Source organism: Pseudorasbora parva, chromosome 2 (genome assembly GCF_024679245.1).
Source record: "Pseudorasbora parva isolate DD20220531a chromosome 2, ASM2467924v1, whole genome shotgun sequence".
NCBI classification, from domain to species: domain Eukaryota; kingdom Metazoa; phylum Chordata; class Actinopteri; order Cypriniformes; family Gobionidae; genus Pseudorasbora; species Pseudorasbora parva.
In genome coordinates, this window is record NC_090173.1 from 3814318 (window position 1) to 3829803 (window position 15486).

A 15486-nucleotide genomic window follows, 5' to 3' on the forward strand; every position below is an offset into this window, starting at 1 on the left:
CTCTAGGGGTGTAACGGTACAGATTGCTCACGGTTCGGTTTGTATCACGGCTTTAGGTTCACGGTTTCAGTACAGTTCAGTATCTGCTATGTTCAGGGGGAAAAGGACTACTGACAAATAAAAATAAAGAAAATAAGAACAAATAAATTAAATAGAAGCAGCAGCACAAATAAATACTATTGAGCAAAGATACTAATAAAATAAACAATGCTTTTCAGGTTTTTAGGTAGAGAAATGGAATAAAGTAATCAAATGTAAAATAACTGAGGTGAAGGCGTGTCGCAACTCTGTTATTCAACTGCTCTGGTTTTAACTCTTATGCCACACTAAATGCGCCAAAATGGTCGCAAAACGGTCGAATGCAACAAGGGGCCAAGCAAGAGAGTAAGAGAGGCAGAGGAAGAGCTAAGGAAATGCAGCTGAACGAATATGCGTGCGTCTTCATCATAGAGTCAGCACTAAACACTGGTCAGATAGGAAGAGGCTCTCAACCACAGGAGGAGCTGATGATGATAAAGGAAGAGCTGTGACTATATAAAGAACAGAAAGACTGACAGAAACAGAAAATGGCTGATAAGTGTGATCTGTGTCTGCTGGGACTGATCGTTCTCTCTTCTCTTCTCTCAGGTAAACACATCTGTTTATCTATAAGATATCATAAAGATCTGTATGATGTGAACATATTCAAAAACTGATTGTGGCAAGTGTTTGGTAAAGAGTTTAAACTGTTGCTGAAAGTCATGTCATGGCGTTTGGTTGTGTTTTATTCCTGAATGCACTGATATTTGTTATAATGTGTGTCATAGTGTCATTCAGATCTGATGTAAAGCTCTTCATTTATTATCAATCATTCATTTACTCACAGAGAGATGTTTCAGCTATTTATACCTGATAATTAAACATTATATGAATTATAGAAACGATCATGACTGTTTAAAGATTGTATTAAAGGCCCCGTTCTTCGCGATTCCATCTTTCAAACTTTAGTTAATGTTAAATGTTGCTGTTAGAGTATAAATAATACCTGTAAAATTATAAAGCTCAAAGCTCAATGCCAAGCGAGCTATTTTATTAAACAGAAGTTCCCTTTCAAAGCCTACAGCGAACGGCCGGTTTGGACTACACCGCTGCACTTCCTGCTGTAATGACGTCACTAGAACCGTTTGTTGACTAACCCTCCGCCCACAAGAACATGCAAAATAGGGGGCGTGGTCTCGTTGCTCTCCCATGTGGAGAAGAGCACGCATTCAGCGCTTGCATCGCCCCGTTATGGTAAGAGGCGGGACCTTTCCGGGCAAAGTGCGCTAAGCTGCTGTCCAATCACAACACGGGAAGCGCTGGCCCAATCAGAACTCGTTACGTGTTTCTGAAGGAGGGACTTCATAGAACAAGGAAATCATCAGGCCGTTTTTAGGACAGAGAAAACGTCACCGGTTACTGTATTAACCTCGGTTCCCTGAGAGACGGGAACGAGACATTGCGTCAGAAGCTGACGCTTGGGGACTCCCTTCCTTCCTACATTACTGAAATATTATTGCACAACGCCAGTGAAGTTGCAACTCTCACTGACCAATGCCAGTCAAGACAGTGAAAGGGGGCGGAGCCCAACCGCTATATAATGTATCGTCTTGGCGGCATTTGCTCAGAATCTTCCGACTGACAAGAGTACAGCAGATCTGAACTGTGAGCTCGGCGGCTTACGCCATGTCTCGAATTCCAACTATACGACCTGGTCGAAACCCCCCGCATGTCTAGCGGTTAGAAGCCGAAGGCAGAGTAGGGCTCAGACCTACCTCCAGGACTTGAGAGGCTACTGAGCACACGTCCAAATTGTAGAATCTGGCGAAGGTATTCTGTGAAAACGACCCAGCCGCCATACAAATGTTGTTGATCGGGACGCCTTTAGACCGTGCCCATGAAGAGGCAATTGCCCTTGTTGAATGTCCTCTAATACCAATAGGGCACTCCATTCCTTTGCTGGAATAAGCCAAAGCAATCACCTCAACTATCCAATGCGACAGTCGTTGCTTAGAGACAGGCTGTCCCTTAGTGTTGCCCCCAAAGCACATGAACAATTGATCCAACTACCAGAACCGACCTGTGCGGTTGACATACACTCTAAAGGCTCGCAAAGTGCATAACACATGTTGGAAAGTGTCAACTGTTGACTCCGGGGCGAACACTGGGAGTGTTACCACTTGTGCTCTGAACGATGTAGAAAGTGATTTAGGCACGTAGCCCAGTCTGGGCTTTAGAGTGACGTTGCAATCACCTGGTCCAAATTGCATTCAGTCAGCATTCACAGAGAGTGCTTGTAAATCCCCTACGTGCTTAACCGAGGCGAGTGCGATCAGAAGTGCGCTTTTAAGCGAAAGCTCCCTTAAGCCTACAGACATCAGCGGCTCGAAGCGGGGGTGCGCTAGAGCCCCGTGGGTTAAGGCCAAGTCCCACGACGGTACCGTAGGGGGGCGAGAAGGTCTCAACCGTCTCGCGCCTCTCAAAAATTTTGCAACTAGGCCATTCCTACCCAGCGAGCGTCCGTCGATAGTAACGTGAAAGGCTGAGATAGCAGCAACATAAACTTTAAGAGTGGAATACATACTGCCGCCGTCCATCCGCTGCTGTAGAAAATTCAGAATGTCCGACACGGAACAGTTCTCCGGGTCGCAACCACTCAACTCACACCACTTCACAAACACAGCCCATTTAAGAGGGGGCTCGGGCCTCTGTAATTGTGTTCATAATACGGCGAGACAGCGAATCCCCTATTACTGGCTCCCGCACACCGCCCACACATGGAGTTTCCACCATTTGGGGTTGGGGTGCCATATCGAGCCGCCTGCCTGCGAGGAGGTCGGGTCTCAGCGAGATCATCCACGGGGGGGGCTGCCAGTATTTCCATCAGATCGGGAAACCACGGTCTGTTCGGCCAAAATGGGGCGACCAGCAGCACTGACGCTCTCTCCTCCTTGATTTTGTGCAGCACCTGAGGCAAAATTTTCAAGGGGGGAAACGCATATAGGCGGGTGTTTAGCCACTGCATCGTGAGTGCATCCCCGCCCAGGGGAGAGCGAGACAGAGAGAAAACAGAGGGCAATGCGCGTTCTCTTCTGTCGTGAATAAGTCCACATCTGCCATCCCGAGCCGTTCCCAGATCAGCCTCACTGTCCCGGGGTGCAGTCTCCATTCCCCTTGAGGGATCCCGTCCCTCGACAACATATTCGCACCGCTGTTCAGGTAGCCCGGAATGTGTGCCGCTCTGATGGAGAGCAGATGGCAATCGGCCAACAGTAAGAGGTGAACCACCTGCTCGTACAGGGCTTTCGAGTGTACCCCGCCTTGGCGGTTTATGTACGACACTACTGATGTGTTGTCTGTGCGAATCAGCATGTGGTGCCCTTGGACTTGGACTAGCGTGAGAAAACTTTGGAGAGCCAATAGGACCGCTCTCAATTCCAGGCGATTTATGTGCCAAGTTTTCTCCGTCTCCGTCAACAAGCCCGACACTGGCACGCCATCGCAATGGGCTCCCCAGCCCGACGTCGACGCGTCCGTCGTGACCACTTTCCGCCGCATCACCGCTCCTAGCTGGACGCCGTTGGTACAGGTCTGGATTCCGCCACGGTCTCAGCATGGTCGAGCATTTGTGCGTGACCACAACGCGGGCACGGCCCATTTTCCACTCTCTTCTCGACCCCAAATTACTGACCAGTAGCGTATATTGTTGGTACAAAATATTTCTATTTTAAAAACATTTGCTTCTTTTTTTTAAATATATTTTTATTTTTTATTCATCAAAGTATTATAAAAAAGTATCACAGGTTATGAAAAAAATATACGTCAGCAGAACTGTCTCCAAAACTCATAATGAATCCTCATCTGAGAATGATTTCTGAAGGATCATGATCACTGAAGACTGGAGGAACCATCCTGAACATTCAGCTTTGATCACAGAAATAAATGATAATTTAAAGAAATAATAAATTGAAAGCCAATTATTTTAAATTTTAATAAATCACAATATATATCTTTTTCTGTATTTTTGATCAAATAAATGCAGGCTTGATGAGCAGAAGAAACTTCTTTCAAAAACATTACAAATAGTAATGTGTCCAAACTTTTGACCTGTACTGTATTTGATGACCGTTCATTTATTTCTGATTTACAGTGGCAAGAAAAGGGTTCAAAAGTTTACACACTGTTGATTGTTAATACTGTGTGTGTGTGTGTGTGTGTGTGTGTGTGTGTGTGTGTGTGTGTGTGTGTGTGTGTGTGTGTGTCCACATGTTTTTGTGAAATATCAGGACACAAATGTGTATAATGACATGGGTATGACACAGGTATTACAGGAGAGCACTGTAAACCCTAATAAGTTGATTTAACTCAATTCATTCAATTGAGTAATGGAGTCTCCCAAAACTTGTATATTTAAGTTCACTTAACTTGGTGCTCATGTTCACTGTACTTAAATTGTTAAGTTCACCAAACTGGGTACACCAGAAGTTCAGTACACCATGCTGGGTACAACCAATCAAAACTTCAGCATACATTGCAGCATGAATAAATTATACATCTAAATTGTGACACATTTTCTTTGATTCTTACTATTTGCTTTTACTTTTGCTCTTTTGTTCTGTTTTTTTTTTTTGTAGCTTGGTTTATGTTCAGAGTTGATCTGTTTATCGGATAAAAAAAATAAAAAAATAATTGTCACCATTGTAGAGAGCCATACACAGATTCTTGATGTCTGTGCATGTCTGACTAATGCCGCAAATTTAAACTTTTTTTGCACAAAAAATAAAATAATAAATTGTTCAATTACCACAAGAGTAAAGAATCTCATGGATATATGTATTAATATTTCAAAACTATTAATAACTGCTTTGACAACCAGAGCATTAGATTCTGCGTGAATTCAAGGATTCTGCCAATACATGATGATGTTCTCATCGTCAATGATTAAACAACATCACTTGATGATATTTCTCTTGACTTTGTGTTCCTTCACAAATGTGTCTCACAAACACAAATCAGCCAGAGAAACATTACATTATAATATTATACAGCCAAGGGTCAAGAGCCCAACTAAAGCAAACACTGATCTCCATCATGGTGACTTCCAACGAAACTATTATTTCCATTAAAACAGAAATAAAGTCAGTCTGGTTAGTTATAAGTTAGTTCACATATTATTATTATGTTTAGTAACTTACAAATTTTTACTTACCGATTATAAGATTGCACACAATGAAAAAGTCTCCATCTTAATTTGAACCAGCAACAGAAAAGGACCGCCTTTTGTAAATGTCCTCCAATCAGTGAATTAGTTCTTGTTGCCAGGCAGAACTCCTGGCATGGCCAATCACGTCAAAGCAAGACCAGAGCGAGCTATTTCAATTAATTATGATTTTGAGTTCATTCAACTTGAAATCTTAAGTTTATGTATTTTGTAGGTTAATAAGTTAAACTAACTTATATTTTTGAGTTTTTGGACTAAACTAGTAATATTAAGTCAAGATTACTTTATTTGTTTAAGTAAAGACAACATTAGGGTTTACAGTGACCCTATGAAATATGAGGACATTACCCATGTCCCCACTTTTCAAAATGCTTATAAATCATACAGGGTGTGTGTGTGTGTGTGTGTGTGTGTGTGTGTGTGTGTGTGTGAGCCTGTTTATGTGGTTTATGAGGACACAAATTTGTATAACTACATGGGTATTACACTATAAATGTGGTTTATGAGGACATATCAAATGTCCTCATAATTCAAATGGCCTTAAAAACATACTAAATGGTGTTTTTTTGAGAAAGTAAAAATGCTGAATGTTTCCTGTGATGGGTAGGTTTAGGGACAGGGGCAGTGTAAGGGGATAGAAAATACGGTTTGTACAGTATAAAAACCATTACGCCTATGGAGAGTCCCTGTAAACCACATAGACCAACATGTGTGTGAGTGTGTGTGTGTGTGTGTGTGTGTGTGTGTGTGTGTGTGTGTGTGTGTGTGTGTGTAATGGGTAGGTTTAGCACTAAATGGAAAATAACCCTCTTATTTGATTAAATCATGAACATTTTCACAGATTCTGAAAGCGGTTCTCTCCGTTTCTCTTGCGTCTGTATATTTGTCTGTCTCTTTCTCAGAGTGGCTTGGACCGGATCTTCTTTATTTCTAGAACTGAACTCTATTCTGGAAACTGCTCAAATAGAGAAGAGAAACTAACAGTAGTGGTCTTGTGTTGAGCCAGTGTTCAGATCTCACACTGAAGATCATGCTCCTTAACCGCTGTCCTGTCAAAGTCTGTTCCTCTGAGGTTAGTGGTCAGGGTTAGACAGTCAAACATTCAACACAACACTTGTGTGAAAGTCAGTCTCTCTAGAGCAGGAGTTTTCAAACCTGGGGTCGAGACCCTCGGGTGGATCGCAAGACTTAAAACACTTTGCAGTTTTGAATAATGTCTTACTCTAATCTGAGCAAAATGACAGAGTATTTTCTGTTTCCTCTGTTTGATCGCGCCGGCGCCTCAGGATCAAAATAAACTACAGTCAAGCAAACGGACACTGCTCAGTTTAATATTTCAGTATTAATATTTCAGTTATTATTAATATGAATGTGTTCAGCGCGAGGTGTTGCCAAGCTCATTTTAGCGCGAGTGAAGAGGAGGATTTTCTGTCCATACTGTAACAGTCATGAAGTTTACATCATAAATAATAGTTTAGCATCTGAATACATCAAGAAATATGGAAACATTTGGATCGTTGCCGAATGAGAGAGTTCGGCTACATGAGCCCAACGCCACTTTAAATGAATTAGTTTGGGCTTGTTTATAGATACTCTTTCATTCTGGTTCTGTTCTGAATACCATTAAATGTTGGATATTAATAAGAGCGCTGTGAAGCAACACTTCTCCAGTGAGTTTGCATTACGTGAGGAGAAAACACTGCATTATTTCAATCCTCTGCTTTTTATGCTGGTATGTTTTCATTTATTAATATCATAATGATCAGTCAGATGTTCTGTGTTTCAGGTTCCAGTGGAGTGGATGATGGTTATGATCATGTGTTCATCAGTTCTGGTGGAAATGTCCGTCTGTCCTGTAATAATGCTCCTTCTGGCTGCACATCAACTGTATGGACCCACTATAACAGATTCAGACATTCAGCAGCCGTTGAACTGATTAATGGAGGGATGAAGAAGAACGACACAGAGAGACATGAGAGTCTGAGTCTGGGGTCTGACTGCTCTCTGAACATCAACAACGTCACAATAGAAGATCGTGGAGTATACACCTGCCAACAATATGTGAATGGACATCATCAAGGACCTGATGATCGTGTTTATCTGCACGTTCTTCATGGTGAGTTTATGATTATGTGGTCAATTTAAAAAGGGCAGATTCTTTGTTTCAACTCCACAAATGATCTGTGTCTTGTGTTGTGTTTCAGTCTCTTCATCATCATCATCATCATCATCATCATCATCATCATCATCCTCTGAGACTGAGCTCAGTCCAGGCCGCTCTGTGACTCTCTCCTGTCAGTTGTATTCAGATCCTCAATACTCCTGTGATGATTTGGTCCGTTCTGAGGATATTAAGCTGCTGTGGGTGAATCAGGCTGGTGTTGATCTTCAGACAGACTCCAGATATCAGATATCAGCTCCAGATCGCTGTATCATCACTCTGACTACAACACTCCTGAATGAAGATCACAACAGAGAGTGGAGATGTGAAGTTACTCAGAGAAAACAACTCAAGACCTCAGTCACACACACTGTCAAGAGTTCAGGTGAGAAAACACTCTTTATTTACAAAATACATTTAGGATTCGTAAATATTAGTGATCAAAGCCAGAAAATGCACAAAATCCTTATAATTTGACCTCCTATACGGGTCATACATGAAATATTGCATATATGAGAATAGTCATTAAAGCCCAGTGTGACCCGTGTAGGAGCGTCAGTTTATGATTAATAATTTATGGAAGCAGAAAAGACTCATTAATAATTCACGCAAAAAACACAATGCACACATGTGTAGACAATTTCACATGCATGAAACCAAATTCACGTGCACAGAAAACTATTCATGTGCACAAAATAAAACTACATATTCATAAAATACATTTCACAAATGCAAAAAAAAAAAAAATTGTAGATTTACAACTGCATAAAAACTTTTGAATGTTTAAAATTTACAAGTTTGTCCTTGAATGTGAATGTGCAAATCGTCATTCGCGTGTGAATCGCCTTGGATGTGTATGTGTGTGTGTGTGTGTGTGTGTGTATTTTGAGACTCTCCTGGCAGCGCTCTCCTCCCACCCGGAGCAGTCGTATTCTTTAGCCAATCAGATTTAGGCTTATCAGTTGGCCAATCATAGTCACGTGAAGGCGGGCCCACCTAGTGTTATGTCATCATAAAGATAAAAATTTTGCATAAAGGCTTGATAATGTCGTTGATTCAGGACAGACTGAAGGTTTATGATTAATAATCAGGCTTAATAATGTCATTGATTCAGGAAAAACTGAAGGTTTATGATTAATAATCAGGCTTAATGTCATTGATTCAGGTCAAACTGAAGGTTTATGATTAATAATCAGGCTTAATAATGTCATTGATTCAGGTCAAACTGAAGGTTTATGATTAATAATCAGGCTTAATAATGTCATTGATTCAGGTCAAACTGAAGGTTTATGATTAATAATCAGACTTAATAATGTCATTGATTCAGGTCAAACTGAAGGTTTATGATTAATAATCAGGCTTAATAATGTCATTGATTCAGGACAAACTGAAGGTTTATGATTAATAATCAGGCTTAATAATGTCATTGATTCAGGTCAAACTGAAGGTTTATGATTAATAATCAGGCTTAATAATGTCATTGATTCAGGTCAAACTGAAGGTTTATGATTAATAATCAGGCTTAATAATGTCATTGATTCAGGACAAACTGAAGGTTTATGATTAATAATCAGGCTTAATAATGTCATTGATTCAGGTCAAACTGAAGGTTTATGATTAATAATCAGGCTTAATGTCATTGATTCAGGTCAAACTGAAGGTTTATGATTAATAATCAGGCTTAATAATGTCATTGATTCAGGACAAACTGAAGGTTTATGATTAATAATCAGGCTTAATAATGTCATTGATTCAGGTCAAACTGAAGGTTTATGATTAATAATCAGGCTTAATAATGTCATTGATTCAGGTCAAACTGAAGGTTTATGATTAATAATCAGGCTTAATAATGTCATTGATTCAGGACAAACTGAAGGTTTATGATTAATAATCAGGCTTAATAATGTCGTTGATTCAGGACAAACTGAAGGTTTATGATTAATAATCAGGCTTAATAATGTCATTGATTCAGGACAGACTGAAGGTTTATGATTAATAATCAGGCTTAATAATGTCATTGATTCAGGACACACTGAAGGTTTATGATTAATAATCAGGCTTAATAATGTCATTGATTCAGGACAAACTGAAGGTTTATGATTAATAATCAGGCTTAATAATGTCATTGATTCAGGACAAACTGAAGGTTTATGATTAATAATCAGGCTTAATGTCATTGATTCAGGTCAAACTGAAGGTTTATGATTAATAATCAGGCTTAATAATGTCATTGATTCAGGACAAACTGAAGGTTTATGATTAATAATCAGGCTTAATAATGTCATTGATTCAGGTCAAACTGAAGGTTTATGATTAATAATCAGGCTTAATAATGTCATTGATTCAGGTCAAACTGAAGGTTTATGATTAATAATCAGGCTTAATAATGTCATTGATTCAGGTCAAACTGAAGGTTTATGATTAATGGATTAAATGTCCTAAACTGGCTGTGGGTTTAGGACATTGATGCACAATAATCATAACTAGACTGTTATGAGCTGCTGTGAGAACTATTACAAACACACACACACACACACACACACACACACACACACACACACACACACACACACACACACACACACACTAGTCAAAACAGGGCTAAGATCAATGTTTATCACTTAAATGCTTTATCCAGAATATGGTGTATCTGAACTAAAAATCCATCCTTTAATTTGTACAGAAAACCAGAAATCATTAACTACCCGAAGCTCTGAGAGGACGACAGCCACACACACACCTGTGTTTACTGCACAAGGTATTTCTGCATGTCTTTCTTATTTCCAGAGGTGGAAAGTAACGAATTACATTTACTCGCGTTACTGTAATTGAGTAGTTTTTCTGTGTACTTCTACTTTTTTAAGTAGTTTTAAAAATCTGTAATTTTACTTTTACTTAAGTACATTTTGATTAAAGTATTGTACTTCGCTACATTTTAAACCACATCCGTTACTGAGTAAAAATAAATCATTAATGCAAAGAGAGGAGGAAAAAGACCGCGATCCGGAAATGACTAATATTGAATAGAGGGCGCGGGAGAGAACATGCGTGCAAATATCAGATGGAGACGAACAAGACGTCAGTGACGCAGACCCAGGTGAAAGCAAAACGCCGTCGTGAACCCTTGGCTAGTATGGAAATACTTTGGATATAGAAAAAAATAATGTGGTGTTGTCCTGGAGGATATCAAATTTGCACAAAATGTGGATGCAAATGAAGAATCGAATGTAGAGCTGTAGGCCTTAGAAATAAATCAAATCGCGACATGGTCTGTGAACATTAAAGCACAACATTTGTAACGCTTGTGTCCGGGTTAAAAATGCGGATAGCTCACTATATATATCTGGAGTGGATGCAAACACGGAGGCGATTGACGTCAAACAGATCGCGCTTTATTTCCTGCTGAACTCTCATCACAAACTCCATTTCCGTCCACAGCATTACTCAATAAAACAAAATAACTGACTGTTAGCAACAGAAAAACAGAATAATCCCCACACATGGGAGCTCAAAACTCAGTGCGCACAAGATGCAGAACTCGTTTTCAGGGAGCGCGCAGCTCTTAAAGGGGCCACACTATATTTCTACTCGTTACACATTGACTACGTTTACATGGACAACAATACTCCGATATTAATCTGATTAAGACAATACTCTGATTAAGAGGCTACCATGTAGACAGCGATTTCTAATTACCTTAATCTGATTAAAGTCATAATCTAACTAAACATAAATCGGATTAAGACATGTGGAGTATGCCTATTTTAGTCGCATTATCAGAGACATGTACACACCTTAATCTAACTATTAATGTCATGTCGGAGATTTCACCGCATTTTGTGACAGGACACATAACGTTACGCACAACAGGGGAGTGCAGAGGGGAGGCTTTGTGGGTTGGAGCCTCTGCCCATTTTGAAAATTAATCAAAAGTGCCCCTTTCAACAATCAGCGATAATATTGTGGCCAATAAAACATAATTGGAATTATACTTAATATAACAACGTGTACAAAACAGTAACAAATAGTGGAAAAGTCGCGTTTATCTTTTACGGATCTGTCAGTCTGAAAAGTCGTTGCCATAAACGTCGTTGCTATGGGCGGTGTGTGTTTTACTTGACTCTTCATTGTGAACACTGCGTCCTCTCTCTCTATTTTTATTTTTGTTGTAATTATTATGCTCATTGTAAAAGTAATATACAATAAGTTTGTATCTGTAATCGCAAACCAGATGGGTCATTCAGTGAACGCCTGTGGCTCGACGGCAGGAAAAACAATCTAAAGAGTCATGATTTTTAAACCTTTTTCATAATTAATCAAAGCTATTATTCTAAATGTAGGCTGTCAATAAGGAGGAAAGAGGGGCAGTGTCTCTTCAAAAAAAAAAAAAAAAAGAGGCAATACATATTACAAAAATAAATCAACGTAAATGTAGATATAAAACATTATAAAAACGCATGTTTTGTTATACTTCTTAATGTAAAGTAACACTGTCCAACAGCGACACCCGCAGGTGAAGTTAGCGGGTTTCCTGAGCCCAGAAAATTAACACACCTGCCAAAGTCACGCTATGATTGGATGTTGGAGAACATAGCGTGGCATTGGGGACGTAATGACGTGCCATAATCGATCTATGTTCTATCACATGTAAAACGGGAACATGAACGGAGTACTCTAAAAGCAACTCATGTAAACACCTTAATCAGAATATTGTCTTATTTAGAATAAGGTGAATAATTAGATTACTGCTGTCCATGTAAACGTAGTCATTGAATGCTATATGAATATATGATCTGCTTGTTCTCTCTCTGTGAATGAGCTGCTCCGTCTACTACATATGGACTCTATTATTCTTAAACATTTTTACGAATTAATGATAAAAATAAGTTGTTAATCTAATTCATAATAATTTATTGAATTTAGTTTATTAGACATGTTTTATTGAAATTTTGATAAACAAAATAAACAAATGGTTTTAAGTTTGTTATAATAAAGCATTTGTTCAACCAAATAAAAAAAGACCAATCTTCTTCATTCATTTAACATCATTTTAACTAGTGATAATAACCATCATTTAATAATAGGTACAGTAAATGTTTAATTGATGTTTTCTGAGACAGTTGTCATATCGTGAAAATCTCATTCTATCACAACCCTACAGGATAGAGTCCCACCCCCACTGTAAAAAAAGTAACTAAGTAACTTTTACTCTGAGTACATTTTAAATGAGCTACTTTTTACTTTTACTTGAGTAAATTTTAAGACCAGTAATTTTACTTGTACTTAAGTAAAATTTCATTGAAGTAACAGTACTTTTACTTGAGTAGAATATTTTGTTACTCTTTCCACCTCTGCTTATTTCTGAGGTTTACAGAGCCAATTACTGAGAAAGAGCTGATCAAACTATTGAATCTGTAGACCTCAATCATTCACTTTCCTCACACACACAGGAAGTCAATGTAAAGCTGATATATTCTTATATCAAATATACTCTTTCATTGTATGGGATTGAAATAACTAAGTTTTTGATCATAAATGATTTAAATCAGCATTTATTAAAGGGTCATGAAACCCCCCTGCTGCAGCAGTGTTTTTTCACACCTTCGATTTGAAAAGGCTTCCACAAAGGGGAGTGGTCGACTGTGAAAAGGTGGGATGGGTATTGTGTGGAAATAAATAGGGGAGTTTCATTAGGTGCATTAAGATTAGCGATCGGTTCTGAGACATGTTCTTGGTTCACGTTAGCATTGTTTACAACAGTGAGATTAAATGAGGGATAAGTACAGCGAATGAGAGAGCTCTGAGACATAAAGTGGCGTGCAGCAGAGATCGCAAGTTTTTCAGCTCTTCAAACCAGCATAATTCAGTGAGAAATGAAAATAAATGTTAATCTGTATGACAAAGTATTTTACAAACGTGATAATTAAACTATATTTGTCCAAATATGCACGCTGTTTGGCAAGATGAACAACGCGCCGATGTGATAAGAGAACATGAACCACCCACGAACATGCTAGCAAACGCGATATGATGTTTCTTAAAAAACTAAGTTCGGGAGAAGCACGTTCATACCATACCATTTATTCTATCTGACTTATTTGTAGCTGTGAACTCGTGAAAGAGGTGTAATGATGCCTTCAGGAGCTCTAGGAATTATCGTAAATACGAGTTTCCTGAGGTAAAAATTGCTCATGAAGGCCCTCACATTTTGAAACTTGAATGCAATGATTTCGTAATCACGACTTCAGAAGTCAGAACTATCAAATTTCCGATGACAGGTGAAGGCAGCATAATTCTAGATCGGGGTAAAAGCAAAGGGGTTTGAGGTTTCATAGTCTTGACCGCGCATCTGAAGCGACGCGCGCTGGGTTGCCATGGCGATCTGCACTGTCACTCAGCAGCTAAATCTATATTTGTCCAAATATGCACACTGTTTCACTAAGAGCCCGAACACATGTGGTTTAGTGCATGTCTGTTGTTAGGGGTTGACAGTTTTGACCCATAGACCAGATATGTGAAATGAAGACCAGCAGTCAGGATGTTCAATCATCGGAGAGAATTTTACTGAAGAATAGTTTGCAGTTTCATCAGTAGAGTCAGCTTCAGAGTCTCTCAGGGCGGTGGCAGGCCAGACTCTATTCTACCTTACACAAAATTACCACACCAGTTATACCAATTTCAAGGACATGATTTACATAATTATGGACACGTGGAATATTACTGATTGGCATAAAGTCTAAACAATGTGTCACGTGAGAATAGATAGGAGATGTTGTTGTTGTTGTTGCTAATCAGGATGTATACATCAGACAATCCCAAGATTGGGGTAGTGTTGACTTCAGGGGAGTCCTAGAAAGACGCCAAGAGGTCTAGGGTGTGAGAAAAGCGGTCCAATCCATTCTGTAGACCTGCACAGAACATGTAACACACATACACACACAAGACTCTAGAGGTCAGGCTATCTATGTCAGGGCATATAGATAGGGGTCAGACTGTCTTTGTCAGACCGTCTCTGGAAAGCAAATTAGAAACACAATACAGCAGACATAGAGTCAAAATCATATTAAATAATAGTTAAATGCATTAATTATCAAATAAAATTTATTGTCAATAATTATTCATTTTGAAAGGATAATAACTGATTATTTAATTCATGAGGTTATTAAAAATCATTCAAAAGGATAAGATGCATATGATGAAGAGGCAAGGGTGTCAGCCCACTCCCCCCTTCATTCCCCCGTTTTAAGACCAATGTGGGGTCCAATACCACCACGTCTGGTCTACAAGTGAGGTCTCTATGGAAAGGTTGAGGGGTGACTCATGCTTCCCTGACGGGTCACACTTGTCTCTTAACCTCATCACGGACATGCTGGCCACTAAAAAGACCAGTCCCCATTCCGAGGCTCTCACACCTTCCACTCACATTAGGGGTGCAACATATTTCTTTGTTAGCTCGCTTCTCAGATTTTCCGTTAGTGTCAGCATCCTCCTGTCCTCCTCGGCAGGATTCAGCTTGCTCCTCAGCAAGAGGACCTGCACAGATAGAAAAGACTAAAACGAACACACACACATCCAAACAGTTATGTCAATGGTTAGTTTGAGCATGTGCAGATGCATCAAGGCAGTTGCATCTGCAGTACAGTTCTTCAACTGGAAAGCCTCTACCCATCTGGAGAACAAATCAACAATCATTAAGATGTATGAAAAGCCCCCACTAGGGGGTAGAGTGAGGTCAATCTGAAGATGGGTCCATGGACCCTGGGGACATGGGGCGTGACCTAAGGGGATATTTAGCTTAGCTGAAGAATTAACCTTAAAGCAAAATAAACATCTGCAACAATCCCTGCAAGAAGCTCTCATCTCTGGCCACCACCATGTTTTAGAAATCATTGCATATGGTTTCTCAGGCCCAGCATGTGCCAACCCTTGATATAACAACATGAGCTCGGTTCGAGCAGAAAGAGGGCAGACAAAACGTTCATTGAGTTTCCAAAGTCCATCTGAGTTCATCAGTGCACTGAGTTTTGTCCATTGCTCTGTTTCTTCAGGATCTTTATCTTTCGCATAAATGTCTCGGGGTGGCTCA

At 39.5% G+C, this 15486-nt stretch overlaps 1 protein-coding gene across 1 annotated transcript; it reads left to right on the plus strand.

Moving 5' to 3' along the window:
* The first annotated feature begins 6997 nt into the window (after positions 1 to 6997).
* On the plus strand, positions 6998 to 14955 carry LOC137048098 (uncharacterized). The gene is made up of 4 exons (XM_067426102.1): positions 6998 to 7355; positions 7444 to 7785; positions 10084 to 10158; positions 14648 to 14955. The coding sequence occupies exons 1-4, from the start codon at positions 6998 to 7000 to the stop codon at positions 14953 to 14955; spliced, it is 1083 nt and encodes a 360-aa protein (XP_067282203.1).
* Positions 14956 to 15486: the final 531 nt, after the last annotated feature.

Excerpts from the sequence above, each read along its gene's own strand:
- LOC137048098 (XM_067426102.1), top strand. The coding sequence starts at position 6,998 with ATGATCAGTCAGATGTTCTGTGTTTCAGGTTCCAGTGGAGTGGATGAT. Across the intron at positions 7,356-7,443 it reads TTATCTGCACGTTCTTCATG|TCTCTTCATCATCATCATCA; the intron begins GTGAGTTTATGA and ends GTTGTGTTTCAG. Across the intron at positions 10,159-14,647 it reads ACCTGTGTTTACTGCACAAG|ACCAATGTGGGGTCCAATAC; the intron begins GTATTTCTGCAT and ends CCCCGTTTTAAG.